We start from the raw sequence: 18152 nt of genomic DNA on the forward strand, positions 1-18152 counted from the left end.
AGGACAAATAACAGTATACTAGTATGTAAAAAAATACACATTTTCTTATTTTAAAATTAGGCCACTGTATGTTTAAGATAGCTACTTCATTAAAAAAAAATCACACAGGGAAGAGTTTGAGTTTTGCTTAAAATAGGTTAGCAAGTCATTCAAGTAAATTAATCGTAAAAATATAATTTAAATACTTTGTAAGCTGCAATACGCTGAACATGGGATTCACTAGTAGCCACTTTTTTCACTATTTTCAGAAACAATCAGCAGAAATACTAGCATTCCTGTAATAGGATACAGGCATTTAGCCAAAATATGATTGTAAGATCAAAGAAGCGTATATCTATGTTATGCATAGTTAAATGCATAAAAATGTTACCTTTCAACATGCACTTTGATCTTCAGTGTCTCTGCAGGAATTTGTACAGGTGACTGGGTGGGCTGGGATGCTCAGACATGCTCCACTCATACATTCAAATATGCCAGTGCAGGTTTATCACTACATCAGTTCAGAAAGAGTTGCCACTGCAATACAAGAGCCACTAATACAAAACTCTCAAAGAGTTTAACAACAATTTTTTAAGCTCTGGTGACCCAGAACCATTACAGCTGACTGCTATACTTTGATTTGTTATCTGTTTTGGACCATTGTTAGCGTTCTCAAAAAAGCAGCCCGCTTGTGAGTTTAAACATACCAATGTCATGACTGTCCAAATTGTCAGTATTTCTGTAAGAAAGTGGAACTTTGTAAACTAAAACAAAAAGTAAAATAAAAACTACTAAACCCTTATGACATTATCATTTGGAGCAAAATAAGTACAGACCTTTCTCCTGGGAGGACTGAGTCTTTTCCAAACTTAGCGTCTTTCAGACTAAAATTAAAACAGATTGCCCAGAGAGCCCAGGCAAACCAACAGAAATGAGAACCTGGGATTAATGAAATGAAAGTTGATTCAAGACAGGAAATTGAGTTGGTCAGATGTGTTGAAAATGATGGCAACCAGAAACTACATTACGAAGCTCCGCATAAAACAAGCCTTTCCTTCTTTAAGTCATCTGCAGATGTGTGGATTTGCAAAGGAACATGCCAGGTTATTGCAGAAAATACACCAAAACCAAAATTCATCTGCAAAGTCAAACCACAAAGATGCTGGCTGAGACAAAACCAGACATGTTTTCATCCCATATTTATCGCCAGGGTCTGTTAGACTGTAACAGGTCAGTTGTGTTACCATTTCCTTCCTTAGCAGAAATTTCAATCAGCCCATACCACTGCTGCACTGTAAGTGGCTCAGAGTAACCGCAGCACAATGACAGAGCAGAGTGGTGCCAGAGCAGAGTGGGGCAGCCTCTGTTCCCCTCTCCCTGAGCACCAGTGCCTGAAGGCGCCTCCCTGAGCAAGGTGCTCAGAGCATCGGCGCTTCCCAAGAAGCCTCCTGACTGAAAATGAGCAGCCACGCCGTGTTCCACCAGCTGGTGACATTCCTGACTGAAAATGGCCGTGTTCCACCAGCTGGTGACATGGGTCGCTGGCCCAGGGCTGCCAGGGAGACTCGCCACCATATGACATTCTTCTTGCCTAACCAAAAAGAACAAACTGTGCAAAGGTAGGATCCCTAGAAAAGACTGGAGACCAGACTGCTCGTGCAAGAGAAAAAGCTCCATGTAGCCTTTGAACTGATCTGGATGTGGATTAAAGTTTCTATGGCATGCAGCCAACATTAGATTTAAATCTAAAAAAACAAAACCCATGTGAGATAAAAAAACCCATCAGTCTGAAAACAAATTTTAAAAGAGGCAAGAAAGCAATTTTTTTAGTAAACCTGACATTTGCTGAAGGAGGACAACATAACTAATAGCTGCAGTCAGTTCCAACAGGCTGCATGTGTTAACAGGAGACACTGATGTTAATTCAAAAAATAAAAATGTCAGATTTTAATCAAAATAACAACATACATATGAGACACATAGTAAAGGTCCTCTATGCTCCAGAATCCCCTTAAAATAACTTTAATATTACAATTTACCTTCCAGTGTCTGGGGACACTATGTTAGATTCTTCAAGGCTATACATGATCACTTGAACTCAATATTCTTTAACCTACAAAATGCTTTACTGCCATTGTTACTTTCTGGACTGAAAAAAAAATTGAGCTTTACAGAAATGCTTTACAGAACAAAATGTATGAAGGTTTTGTTTGCCAAATTTGCATCAGATTAAATGTTAAAATGAAAAAAAACCCAAAACAAATAAAAGGGAAACAAAAGTAACTACACTGTCATGGAGATTAACCATAGAACAGTAGGGTCTTTTATCTCTTCCAAGCAACTGTAATGTACCTCTTCCCATGTGGCATGGTCTCAGTCAGTCTAGCTGCTAACCTGGGCTCAGGGAACACCAATATTCCTCTAAAGATCACTTTTACTTGTTCACCTTTCACTGTAATTTGTACTGAACTGGCCCACATCTAAACCTCCTAGACTGTGTCATTCTCCTCTCCACAAGCATTTGCTTTCACAGAATCACAAAATGTTCTGAGTTGGAAGGGATCTTCAAAGATCAAATCCAACTCTTAGGTGAAGAGCCCACACTGGGATCAAACCCACAACTTTGTCACAAAATCCCTTTTTCAGCAGCTGCCTACCACCCCTTGTGGCACAGGCCTGGGCCGAACAAGCACTGCTACTCACGGTCAGTGACTGGAGAGCACAAATCAACCAGTCTCCCCACCAAAGCTGATAGCATTTAACCCTTGCAAAAAATAGCATCATATAGTATAAGCCTCATACACACTCATTTTCCCTTAAATGATATATGCTGCAACTATGCGTACACAGACTCTATGTCTGCATATATTCACTATCCAGCCACTGAATCCCAAACACACAGCCATACCAGCTTTCTTTGCTAACTCAAAAACTTGCTTTGCTAATTCAAGGTCTCATTGCAGGGAATGCTAAATGCCAGAAGCAACCTCAGACAAGGCTCCCCACGGGGACTGGAACGATTTACAAGGCATACCTTAACCTTGAGTACAAACTCTTCCTTTTCCCCTACTCAAAATAAGTGCTCCACTGCTATGTCTGCTGAATTCCATCCCCATCCCCGAAAAGCTTTTGCATGGGGCTTGGTGGTGGCCTTTTTCTTTTTCTGTCCTCCAGAAAAATATATGCAAACTGGCCGGATTGGGAGTCATCTGCCACAGGTCATCCGCCTGTGATGCTCAGCCAACTCATGGCGTACAGTAAAGGTTTCTTCACTTCTCACAAAGACAGGGGAAAATATGACTGTGAGCCTCCTAAATCCAAAAAAGATTTCTACTGAGTTCTATGGTATCATTTCAGCCATACACCTTGCTTCATGTAAGATCTCAACTCAGATTCAGACAAAACCCAGTATAGTTTATTATTACATTGTTTAAAAAAATAACTAAATTTAAATGAAAAAATGCAACAAGCAATCCACCGTCCTTTATAACTAAACCCCAGAATTCCCCTCCGAGCAGGAGCCGCGGCCCCTCCGGGGGCCTCGTCTGCTCGGCTCCTCCGCGGCAGCGGCTGCCCCGCACGGTCCCGCACGGCCCCGCGCCAGCGGCACCAACCGCGCCCCGCACGGCCCCGCACGGCCCCGCGCCGGCGGCACCAACCGCGCCCCGCGCGGCCCCGCGGCACCAACCGCGCCCCGCGCCCCGCACGGCCCCGCGCCGGCGGCACCAACCGCGCCCGGCGGCACCAACCGCGCCCCGCGCCGGAGGCACCAACCGCGCCCCGCGCCGGCGGCACCAACCGCGCCCGGCGGCACCAACCGCGCCCCGCGCCGGAGGCACCAACCGCGCCCCGCGCCGGAGGCACCAACCGCGCCCGGCGGCACCAACCGCGCCCCGCGCCCCGCACGGCCCCGCGCCGGCGGCACCAACCGCGCCCGGCGGCACCAACCGCGCCCCGCGCCGGCGGCACCAACCGCGCCCCGCGCCGGCGGCACCAACCGCGCCCCGCGCCGGAGGCACCAACCGCGCCCCGCGCCGGCGGCACCAACCGCGCCCGGCGGCACCAACCGCGCCCCGCGCCGGAGGCACCAACCGCGCCCCGCGCCCCGCACGGCCCAACCGCGCCCGGCGGCACCAACCGCACCCCGCACGGCCCCGCGCCCCGCGGCACCAACCGCACCAAGCGCGCCCCGCACGGCCCCGCACGGCCCAACCGCGCCCGGCGGCACCAACCGCGCCCCGCTCCGCCCCAGCGCAGCCGGAGCCGCCCCGTTCTCGGCCCCCTCCCCGTCCCCGTTCCCGGCCCCGCGGACAGCCCGGCGCGGCGCAGACGCACTCCGGTTGTATCGAAATCTTTATTAGAACAATCCCCAACAACTGTGGAACAGAATTAAACACTTCCGTTATCAAAGATATTTAAACAATTGGATTCTATTTCTGCATAGCAGAAGCAACAGGATTTAGAGCTCAAATCATCATGCTCGTGTTAATTCGGTTTTGACAAAACATCACTTAAGAATCATATTAATAAAACCTACCTTTCCTTTCTTAAACCTCAAAGAGCCATTGCTATGGCTTTAAAACTCATTATTTGGGACAAATGCATGTGGACACTTTGTAGCATAGGGTAACAGATAATTTTAATACTAATAGTACTAGTATTACTTGAACATGAAGAAACACTCATTTTCAATTGCTTACAGTGCAGTACAAATTACAAATTACCCCAAAAATCATTGCCTGTATCAAAAGTTTAAAAATTTAGAACAATTTATAAAACAGTTCCAGAATAGGAAATTATCAGTCTTGAAATGGAGAAGGAACCTTATGCTTATAAACACACAAATAGATGTATTACAGTAATATATATGCAATTTTTAGCTTTACTCCTTGTGTTGTAAGTAGTAAGAGCCCAGTTCTACCCACAGTTACACAGCTACAATACACATGATCATTGTAAACAGAAAGCAGAATAGGCCCTACTCAGAAGTCCACTATATCACAAATTAAAGCTATTTAAAAAATCTACTGTATAAAAATGGAACAGTCTTGCACTATTTTCATTTATTTGCAACACTATTGTTACATTTTCTCCTGGACCACACCATCAATTTTCATAATCTCTCAACAGCAACAGTGTGCTGCATCACACAGTGCAAACACACCTGACATCCTTACTACAGTTGATTTTTTGTTAGTCAATTTGAAATAAAGTGTTGGTTTTCCTCTCTAGCCTTTTCTGTTTTGTAGTCTACATGGTATAAATGAATTTCAAAATATAATCCAGGTAAAGTAACAGCCAGTAAGGCACTTTGTCTGCAAGGATACAGCTGTTCAGGCTGAGCAACTGGTCAAAGGGAGACATTCTAGGTTATTCAAAAACAGTCAGTTTATTCTTCATAACCATTTCTCTGACAGCCCACTTGTGGAAGAACACTTACTTACAATTGAAGAATCAGCCTGACATTGCATCCACCAAAATATTTTTCCTGTTCTACAGCAGAACATGCAATAGTGAAATATTTCATAGAATACTAACATTTAAAGGAATATTCAGCATCCTTGGATCATCCAAGAATCATCTGCTGAATACTGTTTGGAAAAAAAATCCTCATCAGAAGAAATTATTCTATCTTCTTGTTTCTGTGTTTTGTTTCCACGGGGTTTTTTTTGTTTGTTTTGATGGTTTTGTGTGTGTGTGTGTGTGGTGGTTTTTTGCTGGGTTTTTTTGTGGTGGGTTTTTTTTTTTTTTCTTACAAAATTTGAAGGCTTGACATTAAAACTTTGGTATAAAACATGTAAATGAAAGCCATTCAGTAATATGCTTTAGGGAGATACAACGAATCCAAACCAAACTAAACAAACGTGATCACATGGATGTAATAGCAGGTTCTTTCTACTGTCTTGGTTTCTGCATTCCACTTGTTTGTGATTTAGAGAATGTTTATTTTTCTGCTCATGTGAAAGGGTCTCTCTTCAGATCCACCTGCTTTGCACAGTTCCTGGCAGGGAGAAGGCGCCTGGCACGACCCTGGCACGGCCCTGGCATGCCCTGGAGCCTGCTGGTCCTGGCCTCCCACGCCCACATCCATCCAACCGTGAGCACGGACCCAGGGCACTGGTGCCCTGTGGGCACGGTGTCACCAGCCCTGGTGGGCTCAGCAGCAAAGCACACGGCACATTTTACCGTGTTCCACTCTCCACAGGAAAAAAAGCAATTTTTCATTTCATTTTAAAGCAAGCAACAAAGTAAAAGTCCAAATCCACAAACGTCAATATTAGTACCTCCTCTGTGGTGTGCGTCTGCAGACTCTGGCCCACAGGATTAATTAGGAACCATTATAATAAGATAGTCTTCAAATATCTTAGGCGAACCTTTCCCAAGTAAATATTTGTATTATTTTGACTAATTATTTGTAATTTATTTCCAGAAAGCCAATTTTAATATTAAATAATTACTACTTACTGAATTTATTGATTACAAAATCTACATGGTATTGCTTTGTATTTTCACAGTTCTCATAATTACATCGTAAGAAAATGGCTTTTAAATTTTCTTCTCAAAAATGATGATCAGTTACATTCTAAATACTTTCACAAAATAGTGAGAGGAGCAAACTTATACATATATATAATTTTTACCATATATAAATAATAATACAATTTAAAACTTTAACTTTTAGAAATTCCTTTAGTAAATGCATAGGTTTGTTACAAAAGTTTTCTAATCAAATAACTGTATACTATTTCCTATTATGTTTTATTCCTAGTAAACTCTGTGGTTACATTCATATGATAAAAAAAGCAAGCCATATTCAGAAATATGCTTTTTCAATTGAGCTCCCAGTAAGACACTCAAGTCGAGTAGAAATATAGATGATGTAATGCAGTTTCTTTAGCTGAAAATTAATCATTAGTATTTAAAAAAAAAAAAAAAAGTTTTAAAACATGGATTGTAACAAGATCAACAGCTTCTTTAATCACAGAATGGTTACACATACCCCCAAAAGTTACTGACTTCATTCTCAAAAAATATTAGAATCATGGGGGGGGGGGGGTGTAATCCATGCACATAATGAGAAAGGAATGATGATGATGATGATGATGATGATGACGATGACAATGATGAAAAACTTAATCTCTCGGGAGTCCTTTCTTTTCCCCAAAGGTGGAAATCCCAGTCCTTTCTAAAAGTCAAGTTTCCTCTAGGGTATCTCAGGAGGGGTTACCAAAATCTAAAGCTGCCTATAATCAGTAGCTATATTTGAAACCATATGCCTTTATTTTACATTATTGGAGTCCTAAACTGAACTCCTCATTTTTGCTTCAGGGAAAAGACTCCAGCATACATTGGACCAAAGAGAAAGCTTACAAGGATACTCCCACCTGCACCTCAGGTCACTGAATTTCAAGATCTTACCATGCCCATGACTGCAAGGGTGTGGATGGTGGTCACTTGTGCATCAACATGACCCCAGACCCATGGCATGAAGGACAGTATTACTGCCTTTGCAGTGATCACAGACATCACAAACCAGAGCTGTAAGTTAGAGAGCAAAATCCCATTGGGATGTAGATGGTCAGTAAACTTTCCCCAGAAATTTGCCTTCAAATCATCTGGAAAAGAATTTGCACTTCTTTTTGTGACACCAATGAACATCTAGGGTTAGAAAAGTATTTCCAGGTGCTAAACTCCTGTCACAGAACTGGCAAATGTATGGCACATGGCACTCCTGGAAAGTACTGGAATAACTTTTTCAATCCACTGGAATCCATTAAAAGTAGGGGCAGGCCTCAGTATGTCTGGGTCCTTGGCTCCCCCAGGAGACTAATAAATTAAAGTCTTTTTAGCTCCATCTTGGTAGTAACAGACTTGATAAACTCTCCAGTGTTAAGACTTTTTCCATCAGCAGAGCTGTTACTAATGGCAGTGACAATTGCACTACTGGGAGGGTCACAAACGCCACCGAACGTTAATGTGCTTTCTACCAATAGGTGTATTAATGACTTTGTACTGATGACTGGGCAAATCTAACAATCAAAAAGCAAACTAAATCTCTCAGAGCATCTTTCAGTAGTTGAATAATTCATTCTGTACCACGAGAAGATTTGAGTTCAATGTCCTAGTACCTCACTGTGTGAGCCACTGGGAGCACGGAGACGTGCAGGAAGTGCAGCCCCAGCCCTCTGCACCTGCAAAGTCATTCCAATGGCTTGGAGCCCTTCTAAGCTAGGCAGAGGCAATGGAACTCCTTGTGCACGCACACAGAGTGAAGGCTTTCGTTCAACGAAAAAAGGACTGCATTTAGTTTTCCTTTCAGTGAAGCTCAACCTCCCTGTAACACAGAACACAATCAGAGACTTGTGAGGGTTAGCGGGATGTTAATACATGTGCATCTCTCTTAGACATCAGCTAAAAATTATACATTCACCATCTTGTACCAGATGAAACCTCATTTGTGTAAACCACAAATCACTTCAGCTGCAGTGTGACCTTCTCTCAGTTACATAATCTTTTAAGCACAACTCCCATAAAACTTCACTTTAAGCAGTATCAACTTGAGTATTTTCTGACTACCTTCTTTGGGATCTGCAGGGTACCATCATGTCTTAAAAGATGCAGTTGTGGACGTGATTAAAATATCACTACATTTTTCAGTGTAGGAAATCATTAATGCATGTATAATCACAGTTTAAATAGCTGCAAACCAGCTTGTACAAAAAAATACAATCATAGCACCATATTTACAAATTTAGTACCATCTCCTCGTTAACTGGAGTCTCAAACTATCTTTTTTTATGGCTAATTAGGTTATACGTTAGTGCTTTCAAAAATCGCCTGAATTTCTTTTACAAATATACACTTGTAAGAAACATTATCAAAACTGCTGTCATCTAAGGCAGCAACTTGTATTACAAAAGTTATTAAAACATCATACACTTATAAAAGTTTCAAATTTACATTTTCCTTTTCATAGGCACTCTATAAACTAAAATGTGGCCTTGTTTTCACAGCTGTTAGTTTAAACATTTAAACTAGTTAAATGTTACTAATGTTGCTCTTTTTTTTTAATATAAGCAAAAGGAAAAAAGAATCAGCCATTAACCAGAAGCATCATTTACAGTTTTTACTTTTGCCTACTTTATACACGTTTTGCTTAAAAGTGACACTTTTTGATGTTGAGGTTTAGTGTTCATTATCCTGCTGCCTTCTTAGGGCTTAGTTTCTTCTTCCCTAGAATTCGGTGGAGGCTAGCTGACATGAAGTAGGGTTTTGCTGTAGATCCATCATTTCTTTCCAGGTCTTCACCTGAATTTACACAGCCAGACCAGTCAAAAAAGGAAACAGCAGTACAACCACACACACAGAGACACAAAAAGAATTGAAAAAAGGAGAGAGCAATAGACCCCACATTAAAAGAAATGCAATCAAGGTAATTTAGCTTTATTATTAGGTTGATGAATGACATTATAAAATTTCTATTTTCTTAGACCACAAGAGGTTTCACATGATGCAGAGACACAAACATCTTGTCATTTTTTAATGATAGCAATATACCCCTTTTATTCTCCAGATCTTTGGTTTGGCAGTATAGGTAGAAACTTTCAAAACTCTCATTCCTTCAATGAACCCTGCTATTTTGGAAATCTCTTGCTAGAAAATGTGTCACAAAGACCGCCATGGAGTTAAGCACTTTCTAAAACTGGACCATTTTTCACTGCCTAAGATAAAGTTTATTTGAGAACCTGTTGCCGTGAATTAATAATATTCTATCTGATCTATTGTTCATTACTTAATGGTAGCATTGGAAGTAGAACAGAATATGAATAAGCAAGGCAGACATTACTTTTTCCCGTATAGAAAAGTAGGAGCTGAGTGTTATTAGTGCTATGTTTGCCTGTGATCATGGTTGCTTAGAACCAAAGCCCATAAAATGAGATAAATAGGATGTAGCTCTCAACTAAATACCAATTTTGAGTTTTCTAACTGATCTTGTTCCTGTGATTCTTTGGCAACCCGGTTTTTCAGAATCCCTGCTAACCTTAGTTTCTATGGAAGTGAGGTTAAGTAAGTGTTTAAAGAATCAGTATTACCATGTTTGCCCCACTTCAGTAATCCATAGTGTACATTTATTGAAGATGAAGCCTATGACTATTTCCCTTAGTATTATCAAATAATTTTCAAATTGCAAGAACAACCACTACCATGTAACTAACTTCTACTTGTGTCCTGCCACATGGCAACACACTTGGACCTACCAGAATGGCTTTCATTATAGAAAAATAAAGCACATGGAAGGTACTACATGCTAAGGACACCTGCTTCTTATAATCATATCCCAATTCAAGAGCAGCAGATTTCTTTTGTAATTTTAGTATTCTCTATCTGGGCAGCCTGAACAGCAGTCCCTTTGATTGGTTGCCACTGGGAGTCCAAGAGACAGTTAGCTTCAAGTGGTATTTCACAGAATCTTTAAAGGTAATTCAGCATAATACTTTGCTCAGGGTTACTAAACTGAAAACAAAGTGCCATCTATATACCAAAGAATATATTCGTTACTGTCAAGACACTTAAGCAAATCAATACTGTACAGGACTGACTCTTCACAAAGCACCCAGAAGCAAACTTAATGAAATTTAAGGAACATCTGAAAAACAAAACCCAGATATTTCTATAAACCATAAAGCTACTTTACACTTCTTAAAGTAATTAAATTTGAACACTAAAGCATGGAAGACCGTATCACAGAGCCAGTATGAAAAGAGGCTGCTAATTTTTCATAGAGTTTGCTAGTATGTCACCAGACTTCTGAGTCTGGAAGGATGGATAAGATGATTTTTTACTCCTCTTTCCATGACTTGCAGGTAATACTGAAAAGTAGTACTTACAAAAGCAGAGGAAAAGTGTGTCGACACACATTGCATAGACGCTGAAGAACCCGTGTGCAACTAAGTAGGAGCCAATGATGACCGTCTACAAAAAACAAACCACAATAAACCCCCAAATTTCTTTCAGCACCACTGTGGTAGTAATAACACAAGTTGGAAGCCTAGTCTGCTATGCAAATTTAGAAGAATTTAATCTCAGCTCTGTATTTCTACCAAAGGTTACCGGTGCTGTGGACAGGGATCACAAGTTCAAGACACTGCATCCTAACATGTAGTAGCTTCTAGTTTTCCAGCTGGAAATAGCTCCAAACTGAAATTATTTCAACCTCTGAGGAGAATACATGCCAAGAATATTCTAAACTCCTTCAAGAATCACTCAGAGATGTTCTGAAATTTAAGGGGGGGCTTACAAAAGGAGAGAGAGATGCATTGCAAGTCCCTTCCATTAGAAGCCACACTGTCATCAGTGTCTTGCTGTCTGGGAAGTCTGAGGAAATGTGAAACCTAATTTTTCTGAAGATTCAGAGCCACTGCAGTGCCACTTCTGCCTGAAGGATCCCAAGGATTGGAGGGCAGCAGCTCAGTTCTCACTAGAGTGGATACTAGGCCACTGAGACGCTGACCAGAGAAGCTGTTACCAGACCATGCCCTGAGTAGTCTGAGCACCTCAAACTGCCCCAGGCATGCAGGAAATTAAATGGTTGCCTTACCAACAATGGTACCCAGTAGTAATTTAGCATTGGCACTTCCTGTGCAAAGACTGGTATTCTCTGTGTGAAGAAAAAGAATGCAAGAACACCTGCAAGAAGCACAGGCAATTAGTTATTTCCATGCTAGCTCTAATTTCCCAGGATCTAAAGAATGGATAAGACAGAAAACAGATCCAGGGCTGGTTTCAATAAAAGTTTGTAAACAATACATTCTTCAATACCAATTATCTAACAGAAGAGATATGTAAATTAATCAATTACCATAAAGATATTAATGGGCCCAGAAAGACTGTAATGAGTTGTTTTGTTTCACTATTCTACTGAATTTAACAGCAAAATTAATAAATACTGTAATTCTACAGTGATGACAAAACACTTTATATCAGCTCTTGTACTAGTTTTACTTTTGATTAAAATAGAATTAATTAGTTAACTTTGAAAGTATACAGAATGCAAAATATGGCTATATGTAAAATAGGTTTGTGAAACTGCTGTGACAATTTGGAAAAACCACAACAGAACACTGCCAACCTGAATTTCTGAAAGTGCTTCATTTAAAAGATAGAAAAACACTTTTCTGTCACAAAATACCATGAATAGTCTACTTGATAACTACTCTACTGAATAATCTATTTGACATCTACAGATAACAAAGAAAACCCTATAAGGATGCTACAAATACCCTGTTTCTTTTACCATAGCTTATAGATATAAGGGGCTCAAATTCAGCAAAGCTTCAGGTCCTGCAGACCTGTACCACCACATCTATAGGCAATTGTCTGTTACCAAGTGACCATTTGCAATTTTGTTCAGTTCTTATAGAAGGAGAACTGACTGTGGCTGACTTATTGGATGTGAATTTGGTTTGATTCAACTATGATGATGTGGCTGCAGAAGTCCTTGCACCAGCCACACATTCAAAAGCTGTAAAAGCAATTATGGAAAAGACACTGTCAAGGCAAACCAAGTGCTGGGCAGGGGGGAGAAAGGGAAAAAATTGGTTTTAGATCAATCTAGCAAATCCTAGAAATACAGAAACAGATTTCCAAATAGTTAGACAAATGAGAACCTCCAGCTGCTAACTAAGCATATATGAATATGGCAGGCATGCTTGTGGGTACCAGAAAATAAAGCATACCATTTAGAAAACAAACAAGCAGCTTACCTACACCACCAGCAACAAGGATTTTCCCCAGAAATAGAAGGAAGTCTGTAACTTTGTCCAAAACTGCAACCCTGTTTAGCAAAGGACAAATGAGACATAATCGTCACAACCAGACATTTCTATTCTTTCTCCTTAAATCTATGGATAATTGTAAAACATGAGCAGAAGCTGTCTTCTGCTGGTTTTACAGGCTGACAACACAGCACCACAGACAGGCAGTGCTGAGATGGGTACTGCTACAGCATCATCTCAGGAGGCAAAAAAGCACTGAGCCTCTGTTGGGCAAGGCCTTAAGGGAGCAATGCTGCTACAGGACTGACATGGAGACTGTTTATTCCTCAAGTTGGTTTAAAAAAAATCAAACAACCCAAAACTTCAAAATATTTTTATTTCAGCCTTTCTTCTAGGGGCACAGATAAGCCAGGCAAGAATAGGAGAAGTACAGATCAAAACAAAAAGCCGTATTTATGTAGATTGCTGATAGGCCGCCTTTTCACTTAGTCCTATCAGGCCATCTTTCATGACCTCATAATATGCCACATCTACTATTCTAAGACATCATGGTACAACATGGAAGGCAGGAAACTTCAGAGCGGGAAGATAATCACAGATGAACAAAGACAGACAGAAAAGCTGATAATAAATCTGCAGCTCTCATTGAAGCACAGCAGGGAGTTTCTGCTCAATGTTCTGCCAGCCTGTCTTATCATAAACTGTAGATAAATAACGGGATGAAAAATTAACTTTGTATCTTCAACCTCTTGACAGCACAGAAGGACCATATTACCACTATGGATGTGGTAATACACAGAACTGACTACTGCGAAAAATGAATGTTAAGAACTACTAAAGAGACAAATCATCATTAACCAGTCAGAATTCAGATTTAGCAAAATGCACAAGATAAAAACATCTTTATTTGAAACAACAGAATTATATGTCTATCTCTTCACTATTGCTCTTATTAAGAGCAAAACCATAAAGGGCAGAGAAGTGATATTCTGTAAGGAAATGAAGGCAGCTTCTCTCCTATTGCACAGGCATTACTCAGTATGGACATCACTGTCCTGATATTAGTACAGGGTAACACAGTGAAGATATTCCATCTCCCAGCTCCAGTCCTTTTATCTTCTTTCTTAAGTGCCATTTCCACTTCCGTCTTTCAGCCCTTGCCTCCATTTCCCTCCTCATCCAGTCCTTCACTTAATGCTTTTAAACCATCTAACCAGTTTTACTGAGTCTCTTGCTTGGTAATTAGATTGTGTTGTATTGCATCAATATGGCCTGCTCCTAAGTTATTCTCCCATTACGTTTTGATCTTACGGTAGCAAAGGAGGAGCTAGAAGCAAAGAAGGAAAGTACTGATGAGAACAGGGAGTTTGGCAACACACTCAGTAGTGGAAAAAAGGGCCAGGAAATTTCTAAGCATCAGAGGACATCTGGTTATGTTAAAGACAATCTTTTTGAAAGGAAAGTATTCTGTGTTCGTTACTTCCACTCTCCAACACCTCATAAGATTTCTGAATGAATCTGAAGACTCAGGTTTTTTTTCCTTTCCCTTTCTCAGACCAAGTGGACCAAAGCTCAAAAAACAAACATATGACAGATGATGAGCACCCCATTCCCATCTATCTGCAGATCTCCTCTCAGGGGCTCCACTTGTTTCTTGGAGGCATTATTACAATGTACTGGGTACTTAGGAATTTAAAGGACCAATCACAACAAAACAATGAGATTCCATCAACTCTGCATAGGTTACTATACTGGCCAGCCAGCTGTTATTCATGGAGTGTAAGAAGTGAGGGCCACATTTGAGGACAGAAGTGGCACTCGGTATTTGGAGAAGATACGGGAAAGGAAAGAAGGGTGCCCACAGAGTGCAATAGTAGGAACTCCTGACATTTCCAGGAAGGGAAGGAGACAGTCCCTTACCTCACCACGTTCCGCATGAGCAAAAAGAATGCTTCCTTTGCTGAGGTGCAGAAGTTTTTACCATATATGGCAATCTGTAAAATAACAGTGGCTGTTAATCCATCTGCATGTAATGCATAGTTCTCCCTAATTTGTGGCCTTGAAACTCAGATGAACATAAAACGCTTTCCTCAGTCACCTGTTACTTCTCAATGTTTCCCATCAGGCTGGGACAGAATATTATCCATCTTTCCCCTTCAAATCACCTGACAATGAGCATGCTACCCCTTGTGATCTCACAGGTACTAGACTAAGTACTTACTTTGCTAAGCAGAGCAAAAAAGGTACTTGTCAAGGCGTTCTTCTCCCTTTGCTAGTTACCTAAACTAGATTTATAGCCACTGGAAAAGAATGGGCACTTGGAGAGCTGAAGTGAGCCCAAGTGAGATAACTACCCCTGTAGTTATCTCCTTGGACCTGATGCTGCTTTCCCTGAAGAAGAAATCTGCATAAAATAAAGCAGCAAAAGTTATTCAGGAACAAAACTACTTCTTCCTGGAATAGTGTTCACCAGGGTAAGATATACCAGAACAGCTCTCAGCTCAGACAGTTTATGAACTGTAAAGAAGATTGTCAAAAACACTTCCTCTTCAAGATGGCAAAAATTTGAAATATCAATTGCATCAACACAGGTTGTAATGGACCCACTATAGCCACCTCCTCTGAGACGAGAAGCCTGTGACTGTACCATTCAATCACCAAAATTGCTTACAATTGGAAAAACCACAACATCTTCACATCAATTAACATACACAGATTTCAGCCTAGAATGTTCCAGCCAGAACATCCTAGGCTGAAATCTGTGTATGTTAATTTATGTGAAGATTTCAAACTTCTCTTATCTGGAAGCTAAGAAGGCTTATTTGAGAGGAATATCACTGCTTCTGCTAGTAGAATTTGTGCCTCTAACTTCCAGGTGGAAATACAATCATCACATGCCTTCTGACCTCCTTATTCAACTATCACCTCCAAACAGAAATGTCATCAACACGCAATATGAAATAAGCTAATATTCCTGTTGAAATCGGGGTATCAATTATTGAATTACAGGGCAGTTAACCAGTTATTCCATCCCTTCCCACTCATTTTGGGGGGGAGGGTGATGGACAAAGACAGGGAAAAAAAGAAGTTGAAATTAGAAGGAAAAAAAAATTGTACTTTTTCATAGTAGAACCACACACATGTACTGAAAACTCCCATAAATCCCATTATCAGCAGATTTAAGTATACTGCTGGCTTTTGATGAACTAGTGGTGTCTAGGGTATTTTAATGTTCTAGATAGGGGAGACAACATGCAGACACGGGACATACCATGATGTAGGCATTTCTGTTTATAAATTTTAAGAATTTTTCCAAACACCAGAAACAGCACTTGAGGCAGCAGAGTAGGAATCTAGTGAAGGAGTTCTGAGTACCTGAAAAGAGCAGGAGAGAGTACATCATACATAGAACTCATTAATAGTCTTCAGAATGTAGAAAGCTATTCAGAAGAAGACCTTAAATTGTGACATTATTTTTTCATTTCTAGGTATGAACTCTCTCTCTCAACCAAATTTAACTCACTAGCTTCAATTAGATCACATTCATATCCCATCTGAACTTTGCATTAGGTTCCCAAGAACATAGACGCAGCTTGAGTAAATGAACACAAATTTACTGGCTTCCAAAGAAACTACAATGGATAATGTGGAATCAGTCTCTTTTCCTTGCCAAAAAAACAGCTTGGGAAAGTAAGGAAGTAATATAGCAAGGAAGGTCTTAACAACCTAGGGCAGATTAATAAATCTCACCTTTCAGTTTGTGATCCAGGTATTCCAGTATTACTCTAATAAGCTGGACAATTGCAAGAATTAAGGCTCCAAATGCCAGCGAACCTGTATGGTATCTAAAAACAAAATATTTGACTTATGTCACACATGTACCTACGTACATGGATATATGTATGCATATATGCACGTATATACAAATAAAATCAGAAGTGAAGGAAGGTCCTTTAGCGGCAGTTACACAAAATGAATGGACCTTTATCCCGATCCACCACAGAGGAACAGGATGAAGCCACAGGTGCCGCTGGTGTTTGTGAGTGTCTGTCTCTCAATCTGTGTACACATGTTGTGTACATGTATTTTGTGCGCGTGCGGGAGTACCTGCTCAGCAGTACAATTGGGTGGATCTAGGGGCAGGGAGCTGCAGCAGCCTTGGTGCTGTAGGGCTACAGGATGCAGTCTTCACCTAATCACTACATCTTCCCAATTGTGCTGCTTGGATGGACTAGAGTTAGTTTTTTCATAGTAGCTTGTGCTATGCTTCGTTCAGGATTTCTGACCAGAACAATTACGATAACACACCCATGTTTTAGCCAGTGTTGAGCAGCACTTGAACAGCACCAAGAACTGCTCTGCTGCTCACCCTGCCCCACTGATAAGCAGGCTGGGGGTGCATGAGGAGCTGGGAGGGAACATGGCCAGGACAGCGGATGCCAAATGACCCCAGGGACACTTCACACCACACTGTGCTGTTCCAGGCAGTAACAGTTGGGGGAAGGAGGGGGAAGAGGGAGCATTTCAAGTTACAGAGTTTGTTGTTCCTAAACACTGCTACACATGAAGAAGCCCTGATGTACTGGGGACGTGCCTGCCAGTGGGAAATGGGGAATGAATTCCTTGCTTTGCTTTGCTTGTGCATGCAGCTTTCTTTTACCTATTAAACTGTCTTCATCTCAACCCATGTGCTTTCGCATTTTCACCCTTCAGATTCTCTCCCCCATCCCACTGTGGGGGAACAAGCAGGCAGCTGTGGGGGGCTTGACTGCCACTGAGATGAAACCATAATGCTGACTAATCATTTTCTTATGATATTCTAAGATTGGCTTCCCTAGATTGAAAAAGAGCATTTGTCAGATACATGACAAGGCTCGCTTCCAGCTCCACAGTCTTACCGTATTGCTCGTCCAAATGAAGAGAAGAGTGGCCACAGTGGAATATCAGCTGGTTTTCTATAAGCCCAGTAATAAGAGGCAAAGGCACCAGCAAGGGTACACTGACCCAGTGCAATTGCAAAGTTCACCAGCCAGAGAAAGACAAAGGCATTGGCTAACTGGAAGATGAAGATGTACTTATGGTACAGGCTTTCTCCTCCATAAAAAGCAAAAGTACACTGAGCACCTGGGCACAATTTAGTCACATTGGTTGTGTTAAAAGTCTAAATAGAAAGAAAAATAAACAATCATAAGTAATGAATTCTATATTCATAGCGTCTGAAGTTTAGCAGGTTAATACAAATAACATAACTCTGCTTGATGCTCCATTATGTCATTCAAAACTGCAACACTACGTAACCTGTTTACATATTTAAGGATTCATGTCAAGGATTTATGCTAGTTTTTAAAGAATCCTTAAATTCAAACCCAGAGCCAAGTAAAAAAAATTGACTTTCAA

At 41.0% G+C, this 18152-nt stretch overlaps 1 protein-coding gene across 2 annotated transcripts in view; it reads right to left on the bottom strand.

Moving 5' to 3' along the window:
- Positions 1-7091: 7091 nt before the first annotated feature.
- The window catches only part of SLC44A5 (solute carrier family 44 member 5), a 61905-nt gene continuing 50844 nt past the window's right edge, over positions 7092-18152 (bottom strand). For both annotated transcript variants that reach the window (XM_054294569.1, XM_054294568.1), the window contains exons 15-22: positions 17654-17916; positions 16506-16600; positions 16027-16130; positions 14676-14749; positions 12744-12814; positions 11579-11667; positions 10869-10953; positions 7092-9288 (exon numbers count right to left, since the gene is read on the bottom strand). In XM_054294569.1, the coding sequence (XP_054150544.1) occupies positions 9176-9288; positions 10869-10953; positions 11579-11667; positions 12744-12814; positions 14676-14749; positions 16027-16130; positions 16506-16600; positions 17654-17916 (894 nt within the window). In that variant the 3' untranslated portion in view covers positions 7092-9175. The remainder of the gene's footprint in view (positions 9289-10868; positions 10954-11578; positions 11668-12743; positions 12815-14675; positions 14750-16026; positions 16131-16505; positions 16601-17653; positions 17917-18152) is intronic.

This window comes from Melozone crissalis, unplaced genomic scaffold (genome assembly GCF_028551555.1).
Source record: "Melozone crissalis strain CALT ecotype California unplaced genomic scaffold, PUWL_Pcris_2 ptg000254l_1, whole genome shotgun sequence".
Lineage (NCBI taxonomy): Eukaryota > Metazoa > Chordata > Aves > Passeriformes > Passerellidae > Melozone > Melozone crissalis.